Here is a 17769-nt window from a genome sequence, read left to right as displayed (position 1 = left end):
ACGACTTCTGCGTGGAATAAGAAGCAGAAAGCCACGCAGAGTCGAACCAGTTCTCGTTTAAGGAAAGCTGAAAAGCAATCACCGGTTCAAGCATCTAGTTCAGCGGATGACACGACTGCTGCCTGGAATGAACAAGAGTTTCCTAACCCTCAGAGAAAACGATTGATTATTTACTGGTCAGGAAGAATGGGGCACAAGGTCCCCGTTCAGAAGACGGGGGTGAACCACACGTGGTTCTGGCCTTTTTTCTACGCGGGTAAGCCAGGTGAATGTCCCGTCCCGTGCGAGCTCTCAAACGATAGGTCAAGGGCTGCGGAAGCAAGCGCATTCGTTGTCCATGCTAGAAAACCGGATATTCTTAATCTTCCACCAATTAAAAACGATGTGGCATGGATTCTTCAAATTAATGAAAATCCTGTCTACACACCCGCCATGTACAACTTGAGTATTATGTCACAGTTTAATTTGCTCATTAGCTATCGTTTGGACTCCGATTTTCCAGCTCCAGTTTACCCAATGCCGGAACTCGACCCACCCATCCCATTCCATAAGCGCCTGGGAAACGTGTTAGCTGTGTTTAGTAAATGTGAACCTGTCAGAACAGAATACATGCGGCAGCTCATGAGATTCATTCAGGTGGATTCGTATGGCGAATGCTTACGAAATAAAAAAGGCTTAGTAGAATTGTACGCAAAAATTGACAAACGGTACGTTTTCAAGCAAGAAAAAATTGCACTGTCGAGGCGTTACAAGTTCTCTTTGGTTTTTATGAACCAAGATTGTGATTACTTCATAGATGACAGGCTTTATCATGCCCTCACCACTGGGTCGGTACCAGTGTTTATGGGCACCGACAAAATAGACCAGTTTTTGCCAGGAAATCTTAAGAACTCGATTATCAAAGTTAGCGATTTCAACAGTCCAAAGGAACTAGCGGAATACTTGGAATTTCTTAGCAATAATGAGACTGCATATAACAAGTATTTAGAGTGGAAATGGAAAGGAATAGGAGACATTTCAAACACAAGTATCGGTCGCTGGTGGAAGCCACGGTACCCTCTGTTTTGCCAAGTGTGTATGGCGCTGGAAAGTAGGAAGCTGCATCGTGGGCTTAAGCCTGATTATTGTCACCCGCGAAGGTACGAAGATTGGGGCTTGGAGGACCCTTACAGTTAAAAGAGGTTTCTTAGGCCCAAAGGTATTTGAACAGACCAATTTTGATGTACTAAAATTCCAGCTTGGCTACGTAGTTTAGGGGAATAAAACAAAATAAAATAATCTGATTAATGTAATTTTAATATATCGAAATAAGTCTACCTTTTTGTATTTTAGATGTAAGCGTTTACTTTAATTCGTTTTAAATTACATTCATTCGTTTGTCAGTTCATAGTTAATTGAGAGTCTTGCCATGAAAACAATGGTGCTGAAACTAAAACATATAACAAAAACATATAACAAAGAAGTTTGTCAGACTTCACAACATAACCATTGCCTTTTATTAACTATCATTATGGTCCGTTCGTCCAAGATTTCGTCCGTCCGTCCGTACGTACATTCGGTGGTTTTTGCGTACAGGATAGTGAAGACTGCACGACATTGCAACTCTCATCTACAAATCTAAGTCAACAGCAGAGTGCACCCCACATAAACCCAGGTATTCAGGAACATTTTAAGAGAAATGGATTTGGCAATATAATCTTAGAAATTCAGATTTTAACAGAATCCCTAGGTTTAATATCGTTAGATAATTAAAGCACATGTACAGTTGAAGGTATCTTGCCATTTCTCTCATATGGTCTAAATTAATTGGTTACCTTATGTTTACACAAAAAGCAGGGATGACTTGTTTCAGTTGATTAGGAGGTTTACTTTCCTTGTAACTAACGATTAATTGAGACCATAGTTCTTCTTTCTTCAACCACTGGTCTGCAGCAATTTGTGTACTAATGATTTGGCCGCTATAATAAAAATATTTTACACAGTGCAATACTTAGTGTGATTCTCTCATTATGAAAGACACTGACAAAAATAACAACTACAACAATCTTGTCATATATCACTTTTACAATATTGTTTACACACATTCAGTGGGGTTAGCTGAGGTGGATAACGGTAACTGAAAATAGTATAATGCTCAAGAAATGAATGAAAAGAAAAGCACTGAAACAAGGAAAACAATTGTATAAAACATTAGCAGAAGTTAACAAGATAAGTTACAAGTGTCCTTTTGCTAACTGGCAGGAAAGAAACATTTGATCACATTATAAAAAAAAAAGGAGTGAAACCACCAAACAGAGTGGATTTAAAAAGTTATACAGTCAAACCTCTTTATTACGGACACCAAGGGGACAGGAATAAGTGTCCGCATTATAGAGGTGTCCGTTTTAGAGAGGTAGGCTTTATATGGATTTCGGTCTTTCAGGGACAAAGTGAACTGTCCGTTATAGAGAGGTGTCCGTATTATAGAGGTGTCCGTAAGGAGAGGTTCCACTGTATTTACATTTCAAGCTCGAAAATTGAAGGTTGATAACTCATAAAACACGAAGCTTAAATACGAAGTATAGCAAATTGTCCAGAAACGGACTAAAAAACTAAGGAAAACAAGACTAACAACACATATATGACAGCTATCCTGCCCTGGCATTTTATACCCTTATTTATCTTCCCCGGACCTCCTCTGGTCACATGCTTTTGGCATAATCCTTTTTTGCTGTCACTTAAACACAAGGCGTGGTCCATCACGTGGAATATGTACTGCTGTTCAACCACACCATGGAACAAATAGGCTCCAGGACCGTCCGCATATATTCCTAAATTTGATTGAAATTGAAAAAGTAGTAAATTATAGCAATGCAGTGGATTGCTGTTAAGTTCAGCTACGTACATTTGTACACTGTTCTTATCGGTGAGTCGGAAATAAGTCGTCTTGTTCCCTCAATTGTTAGTAAATCATTCTTTCCTAACACATTAACGTTAAAAAAGAATGCTATATTGGAATTGCGAATGAAAGATTGAATATAAGAAAGGTCACCGCAGTTGTTGACGCAACTTAGTGAATGCGAAGAAGAAACCTGAATATAATCAGGCTTGAACGGGATTGGAACCCATGACGTCTGCAATGCCCGTGCAGTGCTCTACCAACTGAGCTATTAAGCCAACTGGGAGCTGGCCATATTGTGAGTTCGTAACATACCCGTGAATAATGAGCAAATGAATATGAATATTATATTGAAACTCTGGATGCGAAAGAAAGAAACATTTTGCACTTATGATCCACAGCACCTAAAGTATGATTGCCATTTGACTGTTTATTCTCTCGGCCAAAATCTACAGGGCCACAGGAAAGATGATAGAGACTGATTCGATTTTGAGAGTACTTTCAACGAAATTGCTCGATAACTGTCTTAAAAAGGAGTGCGAGGAGTCTTAAAAAGGAGTGCGGTTGGCTTGGCCGAAACCTTAAGTGCACTAAACGCTCGTCTGTTTTCATCAGCCTTAATTATTTTCATAATTCTTAAGAGCAGTTTAAATTCAAAAACTCACCGACATCTTCCAGTCCATGAGTCTCCTTATACCTCATAACCGTCGCTTGTTGTAAAAAGTTTTTATCTCCAGTGTCTATCCCTGTAAGGTTTTCTCTGGTACCGTTGATTCCGCCAAGACCGTTGGCATATCCAAGAGTGGTGTACGGTTTGCCATCGTCCCCCAGATTCGGCTTGTTATCGTAAATGTTCATTACCAGACCAAAGATCGGATTGCCTCGTTTTGGGTAGCCACCGACGGTAAACACGTGTGAATGATCAGCGGTTACGATTAAGAGTGTGTCATCTGCGGTTAGAAGAGGAAAGCTATGTTGGAATTGTAACGACTGCAACATACGAAAGAAGCTGGAAGCTTCTTCAGAAAACATCATAAAATATTAACGGTCCTCCGCCTGTACTAGTAAAAACAATGAGGAGATTAGAAGAGGGGAATGTGACAATGATGGGTGTGGGTGGATCAGTGCTTAGAATTGGAATCTAAAACGAAAATTGGGGGTAAATACGCATTATATATACACAGCAAAAATAATTCTAAAAAGCTTCAAAATGGATAACAATGTTTGCCATTTTTTTTAATAGAAGCTTAATTTTCTACGAAAAATGTGTGGTTACCCCTAATTTCCTTGTTATATTACATCAACCCTTGCTATGATCTGCTTTTCCCGCAAAGTTAGAAACGACGCAATCATATCTTTGTTTTAGTAAGAACTGTCCTGGTTCTTGGGCTATCTCGAGATGCGCAGTACATGTGCGCAGTGGAAAAAGGAGTCACCGTGCGCCCTCAAGGAACTTGAGGAGATGGGAATGGAGGAGGAACAAAATTGGACAGAGGTCAGAAACAACAACTGGAATGAAAAGAACCCCCTGGCGACGACAGAGATGCGGCGTAATTGTCTAAAAGAGACGTGGAACAATAGATCATATTTGCCATCATCATCATCGTCATCATCACCATCATCATCAACATCATTATCATTATTTGTCATTTATCATTTATCGAGGGGTGGGCGAAAATGAAATCCCTCATTCCCAGTGATTGACGAAGTTGTAGACCATTGGTGCGTCGTTGACAATCAGAATTCTTAACCAATTAACCTAGGAGAATGATTAGCAAAATCATTGTGACTTTACCTTTATCAACCATACCGATGGCTTTCTTTACAGCTTTTGCCAAGGCAACCGTGTCATGTAAGGCTCTGACCGCTTTTCCGGCGTGGTGGCCGTGATCTATACGAGCGGCTGAAAACATTATTTGTTTACAATTAACAATTATCCTGCGAAATCGCGGGGAATATCGCCTGATATTTAGCCGATTACGTTGTAGGCCGAGTTGGATAAAATCAGGAGATATTCCTCAAGATTGAGTGGGATAATAGTTTTATTATTCAACACATTGATAACAAAGCACAGTCAGTATTGGAGAAACGCTGGAGACGATCTTCCGACGTCGTTACTTGTTTGAAGCGCTCTGCCCTAACCGAGATTCTCATCTCGCTCCTTTAAAATGTTATTAACGGCTAATTTTAAGCTAATGGTTAAGAAAAGTCTAAGCCAAAACTAAGGGGCAAAAAAATTTTTTGGAAGCATCTTTACTGATTAGTAATTAAACTCGAATCAAAGTTCAAGGTAACCGGGACCAGATGATTAAGAGGAAACTGTTTTTACACTTTGCAAGTCAGACCAACCCAGTGCTGTGGAGTTATTTTGGAAAATGTAAATTAGCAAATGATGTTCATTATTACCTTCAACGAAAAGAAAATAACCTTTGGGATTCTTTCTCAGTATTTCAATAGCCTTCTTTGTCATTTCTGCAATGGACGGTTCCCCTGCAGTATCGTTTCCACGATCTATTTCGTAGTTCATGTGGCTAGGCTCAAAAAGTCCTACAATGGGAAGAAATCGAAATCATGGCATAAGAGCTTCTTTTGACAGAATTCATTATAAATAGCAGATTCTTAGTCACCATGGGAACTTAAACAGAACATTCGGCAAGTAACGTAAGCTGGTTGGTAAGTGAGAAAGGAAGTCACGAGCAACTGCGTCAGAAAATCAAACGCAGCAAGACCAAAATTTAATGATACATCTGTTAAAAGAGTAGCCTCCCATGCAGTCGTTTTTAGGGGACTCGTGCGGAGGAGGTAATACGACTCCCCTTAAAACGACTGAGTGGGAGGCTCTTAAAAGAGAAGAAATGAGTCTTTCCTTTCTTCAGTGAAAAGAGTTTCACCACAGGAACACAAACATATCTGTTCCAAAATCTCACCCATTATATGATCAACCTTTTCCGTGTCAATGAGATCAAAAGCTGTCTTGTTCCAAACATATTGCGAGTTGGGATGTTTGTCTACCCATTCCTTTATCAGGTTTCTGCCGTCCAGTCTCTCTCCTGTCTTATCTGGGTACTCAGGGTCGGTGTGATTTGTAGACATCATTTTCTTACGACCTCCTGCGAAGATGACTTCCAGACCATCACCATGGGGGTATTCAACAAGCTGCCGAGCTAAAGAATGACTAAACCATGAGACTTTCCGACATTCGTCTTGTTACGACTAAAATCGCACAGAAAAGGGAAGCCTTCATAAGCGGAGATTGTTGCTGTTGTTATTCACAAATAGATAGCCTGAGAACAGGCTCCCAAGTGGGGTATAGAGCATACTGCGCTTCACTCGTCCTGCTAGCCGATTTTTCGTTTCGCCCTATACCCCACTTGGGAGCCTGTTCACAGGCTACAAATAGATGATAAAACAATTGTCTTTATAGTCTGTTCACAGTCCCCTATCTTCCGTGGGATTTTCGAGACTCGTACGCTGCGATCGAACTCCCGCCATCTTGGTTTGTAAAAGCGAGCGCAACCTGGGAAAAGTGTCTAAACTACCAAGGGGGGGGGGGGGGGGGGCTAGTCAGGGTACGTTGAGTTGGAGAGGAGCCGCCTCCCCACTCCCGACCCCTCCAGAAGTTGAGACACTCGCCAGGTTGCGCTCACCTTTACAAACCAAGATGGCGCGAGATCGATCGAAGCGAACGAGTTAAGAAAATCCCACGGAAAAATAAGGGACTGTGAACAGTCTATTGTCTTTAACAAACTAAAAACAATCAAAACCACTGCCGATGAATTCTAAAAGTGGATTGTAGCGATTTCGTTTCAAGTACAGACAATTGGCCTTGACTTTTTTATTTGTGCCCACAATTTTATGGTTAGCAGTTTTATTCATTCCAAAATAATAATAAAAATATTGAGTGTTCATTGGCCTATTTATTTTGTTCACTACCATCTTACCTATATCTGAGCAACTGGAAGCATCATCTTTCGCCTGTTCCAGCATATCTTTATCGCTCTCCCAGTCACCGCTAACAGAGTGTGCGTAAAGAGGAGACTGGGACTGGTGCGTGACACGCGCGGTGCTCACGAAACCTGTAGACATCCCAGCATTCTCTGCTAGCGTGAGGATGGAAACCAATTTGTTATCCTCTGTAAGACTGCCACAGTAATCCCACTTTCCCGTCTCGTCCACACCGATAAGCTCTGAAAATGTGACGGAGTAATTTCTCTTTTAGCTGATGATATAAAAGAGCACATGTTATCGGCCATTATCCACATTTGGGACGAGGTAAAGTTTATTGATCGAGACTCTCATTGGTACACCCGTAGGGTCAAGGAAGCTATCCACATAAGATCTCACCTTAATAACATCAATAGGGACAGAGGAATTGAAATTTGCAAAGCGTGAATACCCACGATCAAGAAACAAAACAGGAGAATGATACGACAGCGGACCGCGGAGGGAACAACTTCTCGCCGGAACAGTGAGGATCGAAATGCATTCATCACAGCTGACCATCGTAATATAAATGGTGCCGCGTAAACAGTCGACCTCATAGCCTGATGAAGACTAGCAATAAGCACGAGAACGTCGCGATTCACAACTCAAAGTGACTATATCGTGAGACAAAAGATAATACACTTATTATCATCTTTTGTTGTTGTTTTCAATATTTGCTGTAACTCTTGCGGTCTTTTTGTCGTCACTACAGTCGAGCAGGGCAAGGGCACGCTACTGTCTCTAAATTACCTTGATTGGTCTTTACGCCACACAAATATGCGGTTGCGCATGCTCCGGAGTCTGCACTCTGGGAGTTGACATTATAAGTCTTGGATTGGGCAGACCAGGGGAATTTCTCCCAGCTCAGCACGTTTTCTTCTCCTGTTTCGCCTCTCATCTGTCCATCCAGGATGCGTGCAGCTGTGATAGTCGTGAAACCCATACCATCTCCCATAAAAAGGATCAGGTTCTTCGCGGTGTTTTTGTTCGGCTCTAGCCGTAAGTTGTCCCGTATCAACTGAACACCATCTTTGTACCACTTGCTAGTTTCTTGATAACCTGCTTCTAGAAATGGTACCACAATTCAAAGAAGTATTAGTTATTGAATTTCCTTTGCACTGAGTCAAGGGTTCTGATTGTAACAAATATTTCAGTGTAGCACGACATGTTAACGCTCCCTAGGGACCTACGTCGCCTAAACCGGATGGGAGCATGATAATTTTCGACACTAGAATTCGACTTGAATTCAGGTTTGTTCGGGAAAATTTTTTCATGACACGATGACTCCAACTTTTGTTAGCTTTATGCAAGGGTAAGTGTCCATATAACATGCACCGCTACGACATTGCGATCATATTACACACATTATGAAATCTATATTATTGCTGCGTCGTTGCTTATATTAGCGACGTTTCCGTCGACACCCAGCCGCAATGAGACTACATTTGAATAATAAACTACTTGTTCATGCAAACTCAATTATATTCTTTGTGAACGGTTTGCAGAGTTGGAAAGCGAAAGAAACAAGTCATTTAGACGGCATGGAGGTGGGTGGGACTGGCTACCGTTTACTTCACTGACATCAGCCTCGTCCCCAGCTGAGGCCTCGGAGCGAGGCTGAACTGACATGACTGAGCTGGTTTTTTAGAGCTTCGACTGTGTCGACGAGAGGTCGCCATTTTGGGGTCTATGAAAGGCACCAATGCCCATGCATAAAAAAAAATTTAAACAACCTAAAAGCGCATTTTTCAAACTGCGTAATGAGATATCATATTGAGAATGTGTTGGAAATTCTAGAAGATAAGGGATGGTTCATGACATGTAGTTAGGCACTGGAGTCGATGGGTTCTTCACACGAATTTTAAAAAGTCACAAACCAGAGAGAAACTGGTAGAAAACGCGAAGCTGTTTTTGATGTGTTGCAAGGCTGCAAGAGTTCATTTCTAGAGGGATCACCTCCAAGAAAAAAAAAATGTTAAAAGCTATGGCCAAGAAGGGACGTTAACTTTCAACAATTGTACAGTTGTCTTTAACATGAATTAAGAATAACGTGAGAGACTTGAACAAGTCGTATAGCATTTATTAGCAATTTGTATTCTGTCTGTAATTTGCTTTATTGGCTGTATATGATAATGAACTTAAATTGTGGCATGTTAAGATCCTTTAAACAATACTCTGTAATTGTTTACTGCAAGTTCATTACATTGTCAGAATTCAAAACTCGTGTTGTTTAACCGCGAAGGTGAAATATGTTGGGGGATATGAGCAGGGGAAATATATATCGTATTGTTTTGCTACTGTTATCAGCCGCTATTCAGCCTCGCACTCCCCTGCTACAATAAAAGCCAGACAGTGAATAATAATCAGGGTTTATGTAATATATTCTCCTGAAAAGAACAAAGAAAACCGAGCCTAGTGAAAAATAAACAGAAATAAACTTGGTAGACCGATAACTTATAAACATTCACTGCTTTTGTGGACCCTGTGGCTGGACTCTACACTCTTATCACGTGAGCCGATCACACCACTCGTTGACGCAATTCGAACGTCTATACTCAAATCACAATCTCCACCAATCAAAGCCCGAGTTTTACACTGTTCATTGTGTAAATTTTATACAGTCACAACTGATGAAAATAAGAACAATTATAAAACAAAAAATAATGCAAGAATAATAAAATCTGTAAAATCCACGGGTAATTACTGCATGAAATATTCTGTCATAAAGTAATACTGGTCTCTATTTAATCTTTTGAGAGCTCCTGAATCTTATGCAAATTGATTCGAGTGGGGAGAAATTAAAATGTCATTTTGCTGTCTCTCCGATGACTTCTAATCCCAATTTGCTACTTCAAGTCCAAAAAGTGTCAAAAACGGAAACTCAATCTTAACCCAAACAACGCAAACTCAATGGTTGGACCAAATAAAACTTACAAAACACGATTTAACACGACATGTTTATTTTTCGACCTCGTGCTTAAAAACAACGCGCGCGATACCTACTGGGAAACCTAAAACTTAAAAAGGCCTGGAGCTAGGCTGCAACCGGAAGTGGCCGCTCCATCCTCCCCCCCAGTAAGTTTACAGACCGAAACGAATGACCATTAACAACAGTTCCTAGGTTTAAAATAACGACAACGAGCAGGCTCTAGACAAAAGGATGTCTTAAGTGTTTACAGTCTTCATAAGGTCCTTTACTGTTCATTTAGTCAAGTAGACGCTTCCAATAAACACAGCTTAGCAGCTGGGCGCATCAAGATTCCATTTGGAGTCTTCACTTCTGCCATACGCACTCTGCCATCACTCCCTGGGAAAGTCTTGAGAATCCGTCCGAGAGGCCAATGCGAGCGAGGCGCATCATCATTCTTCAGGAGGACAAGATCCCCTTCTTGTAAATTTCTCTGTTCTTTATTCCACTTGGAACGGGTGGTCAGGCTAGGTAAATACTCCTTCCGCCACCGACGCCACAGCATATCGGCTAGGGCTTGCGCCATTCTCCACCGCTTGCGACTGTTAACTTCTCGCTCCTCAAATTGACCTGGAGGGTTGTTAGGAGATGCTCTTCCAATCAGAAAGTGGTTTGGTGTCAATGCTTCATAGTCGTTCAAGTCATCACTGACTGAAGTTAACGGGCGGCTATTTAGTACAGCCTCAGTCTCAACAAGAACTGTATGGAGTGTCTCCTCTGGCATAACCTGGTCATTAATGACAGTCTTCATGGCTCTTTTGACTTGCTTTACCAGTGACTCAAAGATTCCTCCCATATGAGGGGACGATGGTGGGTTAAAGAACCAGGTGATCCCTTGGTGGGCTAGCTCACCAGCAATGCTTTCTTGACTTAACGACTTCAATGCTTCCTCTAGTTCTCTCTTAGCCCCAACAAAATTAGTTCCATTGTCGGAACGCATCGTCTTGGGATTGCCTCTGCGGCTTCGAAATCTCCTCAATGCCATGATAAACGAATCAGTACTTAAGTCTCCTGCTAGCTCCAAATGGACTGCACGGGTGGTAAGACATGTAAAGATGCAACCCCATCTTTTCTCGGTGCTTCGCCCTCTCTTAACGCTCATGGGACCGAAATAGTCCACTCCGGTATTTGTAAACGGAGGTTCAAAAAGCGCAAGTCTTTCTCTGGGTAAGTCTGCCATCACAGGCACTTTGGGCTCAGTTCTCCTTCTCCTACAGTACAGGCAATCATTGATGATCTTCCTAGTAAGGGATTTTCCTTGGGGAATCCAGAACTGCTGACGCACAAGGGCCAGAGTATGTTCTCTCCCAGCATGCAGATGTTTCTCATGAAGATCTTGAACCAGCAGTTTTGAAATTGGATGTGCGGGGGAAAGAATCACTTGGTGCTTTGCCTCAAATGGTATAGAAGCTTTGTTGGGACGACCTCCGACTCTGATAACTCCGTCTAGGAAAATGGGCTGCAGCGGAAGTAATGAACTGTTGTGGGGTAGTGCTCTGTTGGCTTGAAGATCTTCATAGTCTTCTTTGAACGACTCAATCTGTGCTAACTGACATAAGGCTAGGGAGGCCTCTTTAAGATCATCGGCACACAACGTCTTCCCCTGTCGCTCTGAGGGTGGACATTTCTTCTTCACTTTACACTTTAACTTGAACTTGTACCTCATCCACCAAGCATACACGCGCACCAGCTTCCTCCAGGAAGAGAACCTCTCCCATGTGACCATGCTCACACTGGGGGTAGCTGACGTTGTTAGGACTGAAGCCTTTACTTCCAGTTCACGGTCATCAAATTCTGGAGCCCTTTCGCTTCTTGGCCACTGATCTTCAGTGAGCATGAGGAATTTGGGACCATTGATCCACCGACACTCAGGAGTCAAATCACACATTTCGATCCCTCTTGTGCAGTCATCTGCCACATTTATCAAACCTGGCACATGGTGCCACTTCCTAACGTCAGAGTTAGAAGTAATTTCAGCAACTCTGTGTGACACATAAACGCTGAATCTCCTATGAGTGTTCCTAATGTAGTGGAGGACAATCTCTGAGTCACTCCAGAGGTACATATCATCAACTTCAAAGTCGATTTCTTCCAATATCTTCGACTTCAATCTGACTGCTATCACTGCAGCTTGCAGTTCCAGGCGTGGTATAGTCAAGGTCTTGATCGGAGCTAGTCTTGTCTTACTCATTATGAAACTCACATTTACACGTCCACAACTAATCGTTCGGAAATAGGCTACGGCTCCATAGGCAATCTCCGAAGCGTCACAGAACACGTGTAGTTGCACATCTTGGGATTCATCACGGTGGAATCCATACCACCTGGGAACTGCAATAATCTGAGATGACTTTAAACCATCCTTCCAGCTTTGCCAGCCCTGAAGAATTTCATCAGGTAGCTCTTCATCCCAGTCTATTTGACGCCTCCACAACTCCTGTATGATCAGCTTTGCCTTAATCACATATGGTGCAGCAAAACCAAGGGGATCAAATACGCTACTCGCCGCGCTCAATATTCCCCTCTTAGTGTCAGGGAAGCCACTCTTCACTGGTTGCAAACACAGGAAATCTTGTTCTGTGTACCACTTGACACCAAGAGCTCTTTCTTGTGGCAGCTCATTACAATCAAGGTCAACAGTGTTACATGCCACTTCAGAGGATGGGATCGCTGCCAGGACCTCTCGACTGTTCGACATCCACTTTGTGAGCCTGAATCCTCCTGTTGCTAGGAGTTCAATTAGCTGCTTGGCTAAGTTGGTAGCACCATCAGAATTTGGTTTCGAGGATAAAAGATCATCCATGTAAAAGTTACGCAGAACGGCATGAACTGCATCCTTACTAAACTTCTCTGACTGATCAAGGGCAGTCCTTTGTAGTGCATAGTTGGCACAACAGGGTGAGTCAACAGCACCAAACACATGCACTGTCATTTGGTACTCATCTGGAAGTCTAGTTTCATCTAAATCTCTCCACAGAAAACGTAACGAGTCTCTGTCTTCTTCACAAACTCCGACTTGATGGAACATTTGTTCCACATCCGCCATAATGCCGATCTTTCCACTTCTAAATCGCATCAGGATTCCTACCAAATTATTGAGTAAGTCAGGACCAGTGAGAAGCTTGTCATTCAGGCAAACTCTGTCATACTTTGAGGCTGCATCAAAAACGACACGAACCTTCCCAGGTTTGTTGGGGTTCAGTACCGCATGGTGTGGGAGGTACCATGTCTTTGAGGTCATTCCCTTTGACTCTTCAGGTGTCAATTTCTTAGCATGTCCTTTACTGATATAACTGTTTATCACATCCTGGTACTTCCTTGCCAGCTCTGGATTCTTCTTAAGTTTCCTTTCAGTAGAATGGAGACGTGAAACAGCCATAGCGCGATTGTTTGGCAAATTTGGCTCGCCTTTCCACAACAATGCTGTTTTGTAGTGGCCTTCTTCCTTCACTGTACTGCTTTCTAATATTGACAGAGCTCTTCTGTCTTCAGCTGACATGCCAGAATCAGAGGGGGCTTGCTTGGTAGCATAGGAGTCTATCTCCCAAAATCGCTCAATTCGCTTCTGCAGTTGAGTTTCTTGATCAGTTACAAGGAAGTTGGCATTGACTGTGTCACAGTGTCCATTGTCCACATTTCCAAACAGGGTCCACCCTAAGGGGGTTTTTACAGCAATGGGCTCATCCCGTTGCCCTTGGCGAACTTCCAGGTGAATCAGTAAGTGAGCCATGTCAGACCCAATGAGAACTTTCACATCACTACCATCAAGTTCGGGAAGGTCAATGTTCAACAAGTGGTTCCATTGTTCGCTTGCCTTTTCCTTTGACACCTTGACAGATGGGACACTGAGTTTGTTAATAACCCATGCTCCCTGTACAGAAATCAGTTGTGGATGGTCTTTAGATGACAAGGAGAAACTTACTCTGCTTAAGTTCTGGATCTTGGCATCAGAGCCAACTGTATTTAAACTTAGCTGGTGTGTCTCACCCTCAAGCTGCAGGTGGTCTGCTAAGTCCTTTCTAATCAAGGTCGAGTCGCTCCCAGCATCAAGGGCAGCATATGTGTCGACTACACCACGATAGCTATGGATTTGAACTGGCAGGACTTGAAGGAGGACCTTTCTCCGAGGCTGAACACTCACTTGGTTGATGCTTCGAGGGACATCGGATGGAACTAGAGGAGAACTTGTATTGGGTACCACTGGTTGAGCACTCTCTTTTGGCGGGATTGATGACTGAATACCGGTGCCTTTGCTGTAAGCTGAACTATCAGTATGTGGATCGCTTTGACGATCTTCATGCAGGAGAGTGTGATGTGGTCGGCTGCAATGCTCTCTAAGACAACGGTTTGTACTTGGACATTCTTTCGATTGATGGTTTGCTTTCAGGCAATTAAAGCAAAGTCTGTGCTCCCACGCAACTTGTTTCCTTTCCTTCAAGGCTTTGGACTTAAAAACAGGACAAAACGCAACACGGTGTCTGTCTGAACACACAACGCACTTCTGTTCACTAACATGGACTATGTTCCCGACCTCCTTCATGCGCGGCTGCACTTGAGGTGGTTTGGGAGTCTTGGTAGTTGTAGCGAGAGAATGCAGCTTCAAATTTGACTTTGGTTTCATACATGACTGCTTCTTGTTCCACTCTTCACATATGAAATCTTCAAGTGGGTTGAATAAGGTGTCAACTCTTTTGCAAAGCCACTTCTCAAATCCTAGCAGGGTAGCTCTCTCAGCATGACCATCAATATGTTCGTACCATCTCACTCTGAGGTTAATGGGTAATCGCATAGTAGCCCTACTTAGATACTCTGGTGTTAAGAGTATAGCAGACTGGCCCATCTTGACGCACCAGGTAGTGCAAGCTTTCACTTGATAATAATAATCACGCAATGCCTGTCTATCATTTGGAGTCACACAAGAGTTATCAAGCATGTTCTTTAAGTAGGCTGATGCCACACTGCTGGGGTTCCCAAATTGTCGTTTTAGTGTTTTGAGGGCGGTTGGGTAACTATGGCCAGTCACACCCAAACTTTCAATGGCTTTCTTTGCTTCACCGCTGAGATTTTGGAACAGATAAGACATTCGATCAGAGTCAGTCAGTGTTGTCTTATTATGGATCTGGTCACGAAATCTCTCAATAAACTTGGGCCACTCAATTGGCTTGCCTGTAAACTTGAAAAGCTCAAGTGGTGGTAAGCGTTGCTGCTCTTGTGCTCGGAGCAGAGCTGTACCAGAGTCTGTCAGTGAGCTATTGAGACTTTCGGCAAAAACAGTTTCCTGGCCATCTATGAGCCTGTCAATAAATGCATCTACAGGTTCTCCCCTAGGGTCTACTTGAGCTGGTCGATGCAGGGGGTTTGACTTGACCCGACTTGAGTGGGGAGTTGAAGTACTTCTGGAACTTGGGCCCCACAACGGTGTACTACTTGGGAAAGAGTGATTCAATGGACTTTCAAACTTTGGATCATGAGGGGAATAGGCTTGGAAACTATTACTGACAGCAGGTGATGTACTAACACATGTAGGTCTTGACGACAAAGGAATGTCTTGAGGAGTTTGGCTACTCAGTCTTTCTGGATACTTGATTTCAGGTTTTGTTGACCAAGTAACTGATGTGACTGGAGGTGCGTATATATTACTATAGCCAACCAATGGTTGGGGAAAGTTCACATAATGACATGATGACACTGTATTTGTTTGAGGATCTGACCCTAAACTCACAGGAGTAATTATATGCTGAGATGTATATTCACTTCCTTGGCTGAATGGGTCTGGCTGAGTTGAGGTGCACCCACCAATGTTGGGTGCATAAAACTCTAAAACCTTTGGCGGTAAACACTTGGCAACTGGATTTAAAGGAGTATTTGCATACGACGTGACAACTTGTTTGTCATATTGCAGAGGTGTATGATCTGATGTTTTGAGTTCTTGGGAAACATATCCCGATGTCATTCCAGGTTTCAACTCAGTACATGGGTTTGAAAAATGATCCTTACTTTCAGCATCAGTGTTCATTAAATAAGGTTTTAGAGATGTTATCGTTTCACTGACCTTGCTGTTTTGGTTCTTTTCGGCGTTTCTTTCGGTGACTTCTTGCCCTATTATTTCGTGTTCGAGTTGGGCTAATTCAGCTTCATTCTGGGCTGAGATGACGGCTTTTTCGCTCTCTCTTTTCTTTCGTAGAAGCTCGAACTCCCGTTTCCGATATTCGAGTTTTAGCTCCAACTCCCTTTGGGCCGTTTCTTCGCGAAATTCCTCCTCACGGACTTGATTTTCTCGCTTCACTTGTTCGGCTAACTGTTTTGCTTGCAGGTTTGCGACGGCAGCTTTAATTCGTGCTTCTCGCTTTCTCTTGGACGAGGTTGACGAGGACTTTGACTTGACGGAATCATTCTGACTTGGAACTTGACTTATCGAGTCTTCAGGACTTATTTCAGGACTGTTTCGAAGCGGGGATATCACACATTCATCCACCGAGTGCCACGTACTTTTAAGGCTCATCCTCAAGCGGCTGATTTCTTGTATTTGGACTCGAAGGACCAATTTTGGTTGGACCAAATAAAACTTACAAAACACGATTTAACACGACATGTTTATTTTTCGACCTCGTGCTTAAAAACAACGCGCGCGATACCTACTGGGAAACCTAAAACTTAAAAAGGCCTGGAGCTAGGCTGCAACCGGAAGTGGCCGCTCCACTCAACTCAACCCAACTCGTACCTCCATAAATAGCCGATCCCTTAGTCGTAAATTCTTAAAGTTTGTTAATGCAGATCAACCAACATCGCGATCATTAGGAAATATTTAGCTGCTAAAAATAATCTCAAACTGGCAACTAAATCTTTGACGAATAAAAATTGATGTAACATACCTGAAAGGGCTGATTGCGTCATTAAAATGAAGCTCACCCAGCCATACAAGAGCATTGGAGGCATTTTACCTTTTAGATTTCGGTTCTGTATCACGTTGCAACTTAATTTGATTACGTTATTATATTACTAGTGCTTCCATGGGCATATACACAGTGGTACTGTATCGCCTCGGGCCCTCTTTTATAACCGGATCTTTGCTTACACGGGTCCGGCTTAAAGGATCTCACTCACTGCACGTGAACTTTCCAGTTGTATAACTCACGAAACACGTGTATTTGTAAATGAGCTAAAATGATAATTCAGTTTTTGACCTTGTCTGATTGACACTCTTATCACCAATACGTATCTAAGTTAAAATAAGCTTTCATTTTGGAGAAGGATCAGTTGCTCAGTTGGTTGGAATTGTGTTCGATTGTGTTTCGATTCTTTCGGAATGTTTCACTCTGTTCGACAGTTCTCACTTGTATCACTGTTTTCGTGGTCATTAAACGAAAGTATCTCAGGATTGCGGTCTCAGGTTTTGTCTACCTAGAAGCATTGGGAATTCTTTAAGGAAAAATGTATGAGAAATGAGAACAGTATATTAACTCACTCGCACAACATGTTTGCCCTCATTAGCATACGTACATGAATTATTATAATATCACAGTTTTTGAAGCTAATATCTTTCACAATATTGAACATATATATCACACTTACTCCCCTTGTATTTACACTGATTGCCAAGAGTGACGTGCTCTTTTAGTTTAATTTATGGTGTGCATTTGTTAGTAGCTTGTTGTTTGATAAGTGCTAATAAGAGGAAAGGTCGTGCCTTTCGAAATATTGGAAAAATATATTTCCCTGACCTTGAAATCAGCCTTGCTTTTTTTTTTGCATTATTTGTTCAACAATTTGTTGCTGATTAGATCCTTTACTACAGGATCCGGTACTTTTATTTTGTCGTGCTACTTCCAAACACAATTACTCGTTTTTATTGAGTAAGATAAAACTATGTTTTTATTCTATTTATTGTTATTATTATTATTATTATTATTATTATTATTATTGTTATTATTATTATTAT

General features: G+C 42.1%; 2 protein-coding genes across 4 annotated transcripts in view; one reads left to right on the top strand and one right to left on the bottom strand.

Moving 5' to 3' along the window:
• Positions 1-1347, top strand: part of LOC146464177 (4-galactosyl-N-acetylglucosaminide 3-alpha-L-fucosyltransferase 9-like) — a 1744-nt gene extending 397 nt beyond the window's left edge. The window contains exon 1 of the mRNA XM_085130101.1: positions 1-1347. This exon is cut by the window's left edge and continues 397 nt beyond it. Within this exon, the coding sequence (XP_084986227.1) occupies positions 1-1176 (1176 nt within the window). The 3' untranslated portion in view covers positions 1177-1347.
• A 336-nt stretch (positions 1348-1683) lies between these two features.
• LOC146464176 (alkaline phosphatase-like) lies at positions 1684-17541 on the bottom strand. Of its 3 annotated transcripts, none has more exons than XM_085130096.1 (9): positions 16703-17541; positions 7613-7924; positions 6820-7065; positions 5806-6042; positions 5285-5425; positions 4674-4781; positions 3544-3828; positions 2496-2810; positions 1684-2315 (listed from the first exon to the last, which is right to left on the bottom strand). In XM_085130096.1, exons 1-8 carry the CDS (start codon positions 16764-16766, stop codon positions 2584-2586), a joined length of 1620 nt encoding a protein of 539 aa, XP_084986222.1. In that variant the 5' UTR covers positions 16767-17541; the 3' UTR covers positions 1684-2315; positions 2496-2583. The 3 variants fall into 3 exon arrangements, with proteins under 3 accessions (XP_084986222.1, XP_084986221.1, XP_084986223.1); XM_085130095.1 differs by having other exon boundaries at positions 7613-7927; positions 16703-17539; XM_085130097.1 differs by lacking the exon at positions 5806-6042 and having other exon boundaries at positions 7613-7927; positions 16703-17540.
• Between the last annotated feature and the right edge of the window lie 228 nt (positions 17542-17769).

This window comes from Pavona decussata, unplaced genomic scaffold (assembly GCF_977016875.1).
Source record: "Pavona decussata unplaced genomic scaffold, jaPavDecu1.1 SCAFFOLD_168, whole genome shotgun sequence".
Lineage (NCBI taxonomy): Eukaryota > Metazoa > Cnidaria > Anthozoa > Scleractinia > Agariciidae > Pavona > Pavona decussata.
Note: the sequence above shows the minus strand (reverse complement) of the source record. Positions and strands in the feature narration are given on the sequence as shown.

Coding starts and splice junctions, on each gene's coding strand:
- LOC146464176 (XM_085130095.1), bottom strand. CDS start 16,766: ATGCCTCCAATGCTCTTGTATGGCTGGGTGAGCTTCATTTTAATGACG. Junction 4,782..5,284: donor TTATTTTCTTTTCGTTGAAG/GTAATAATGAAC, acceptor TAATGTTTTCAG/CCGCTCGTATAGATCACGGC. Junction 3,829..4,673: donor CATCGGTATGGTTGATAAAG/GTAAAGTCACAA, acceptor TTCTAACCGCAG/ATGACACACTCTTAATCGTA.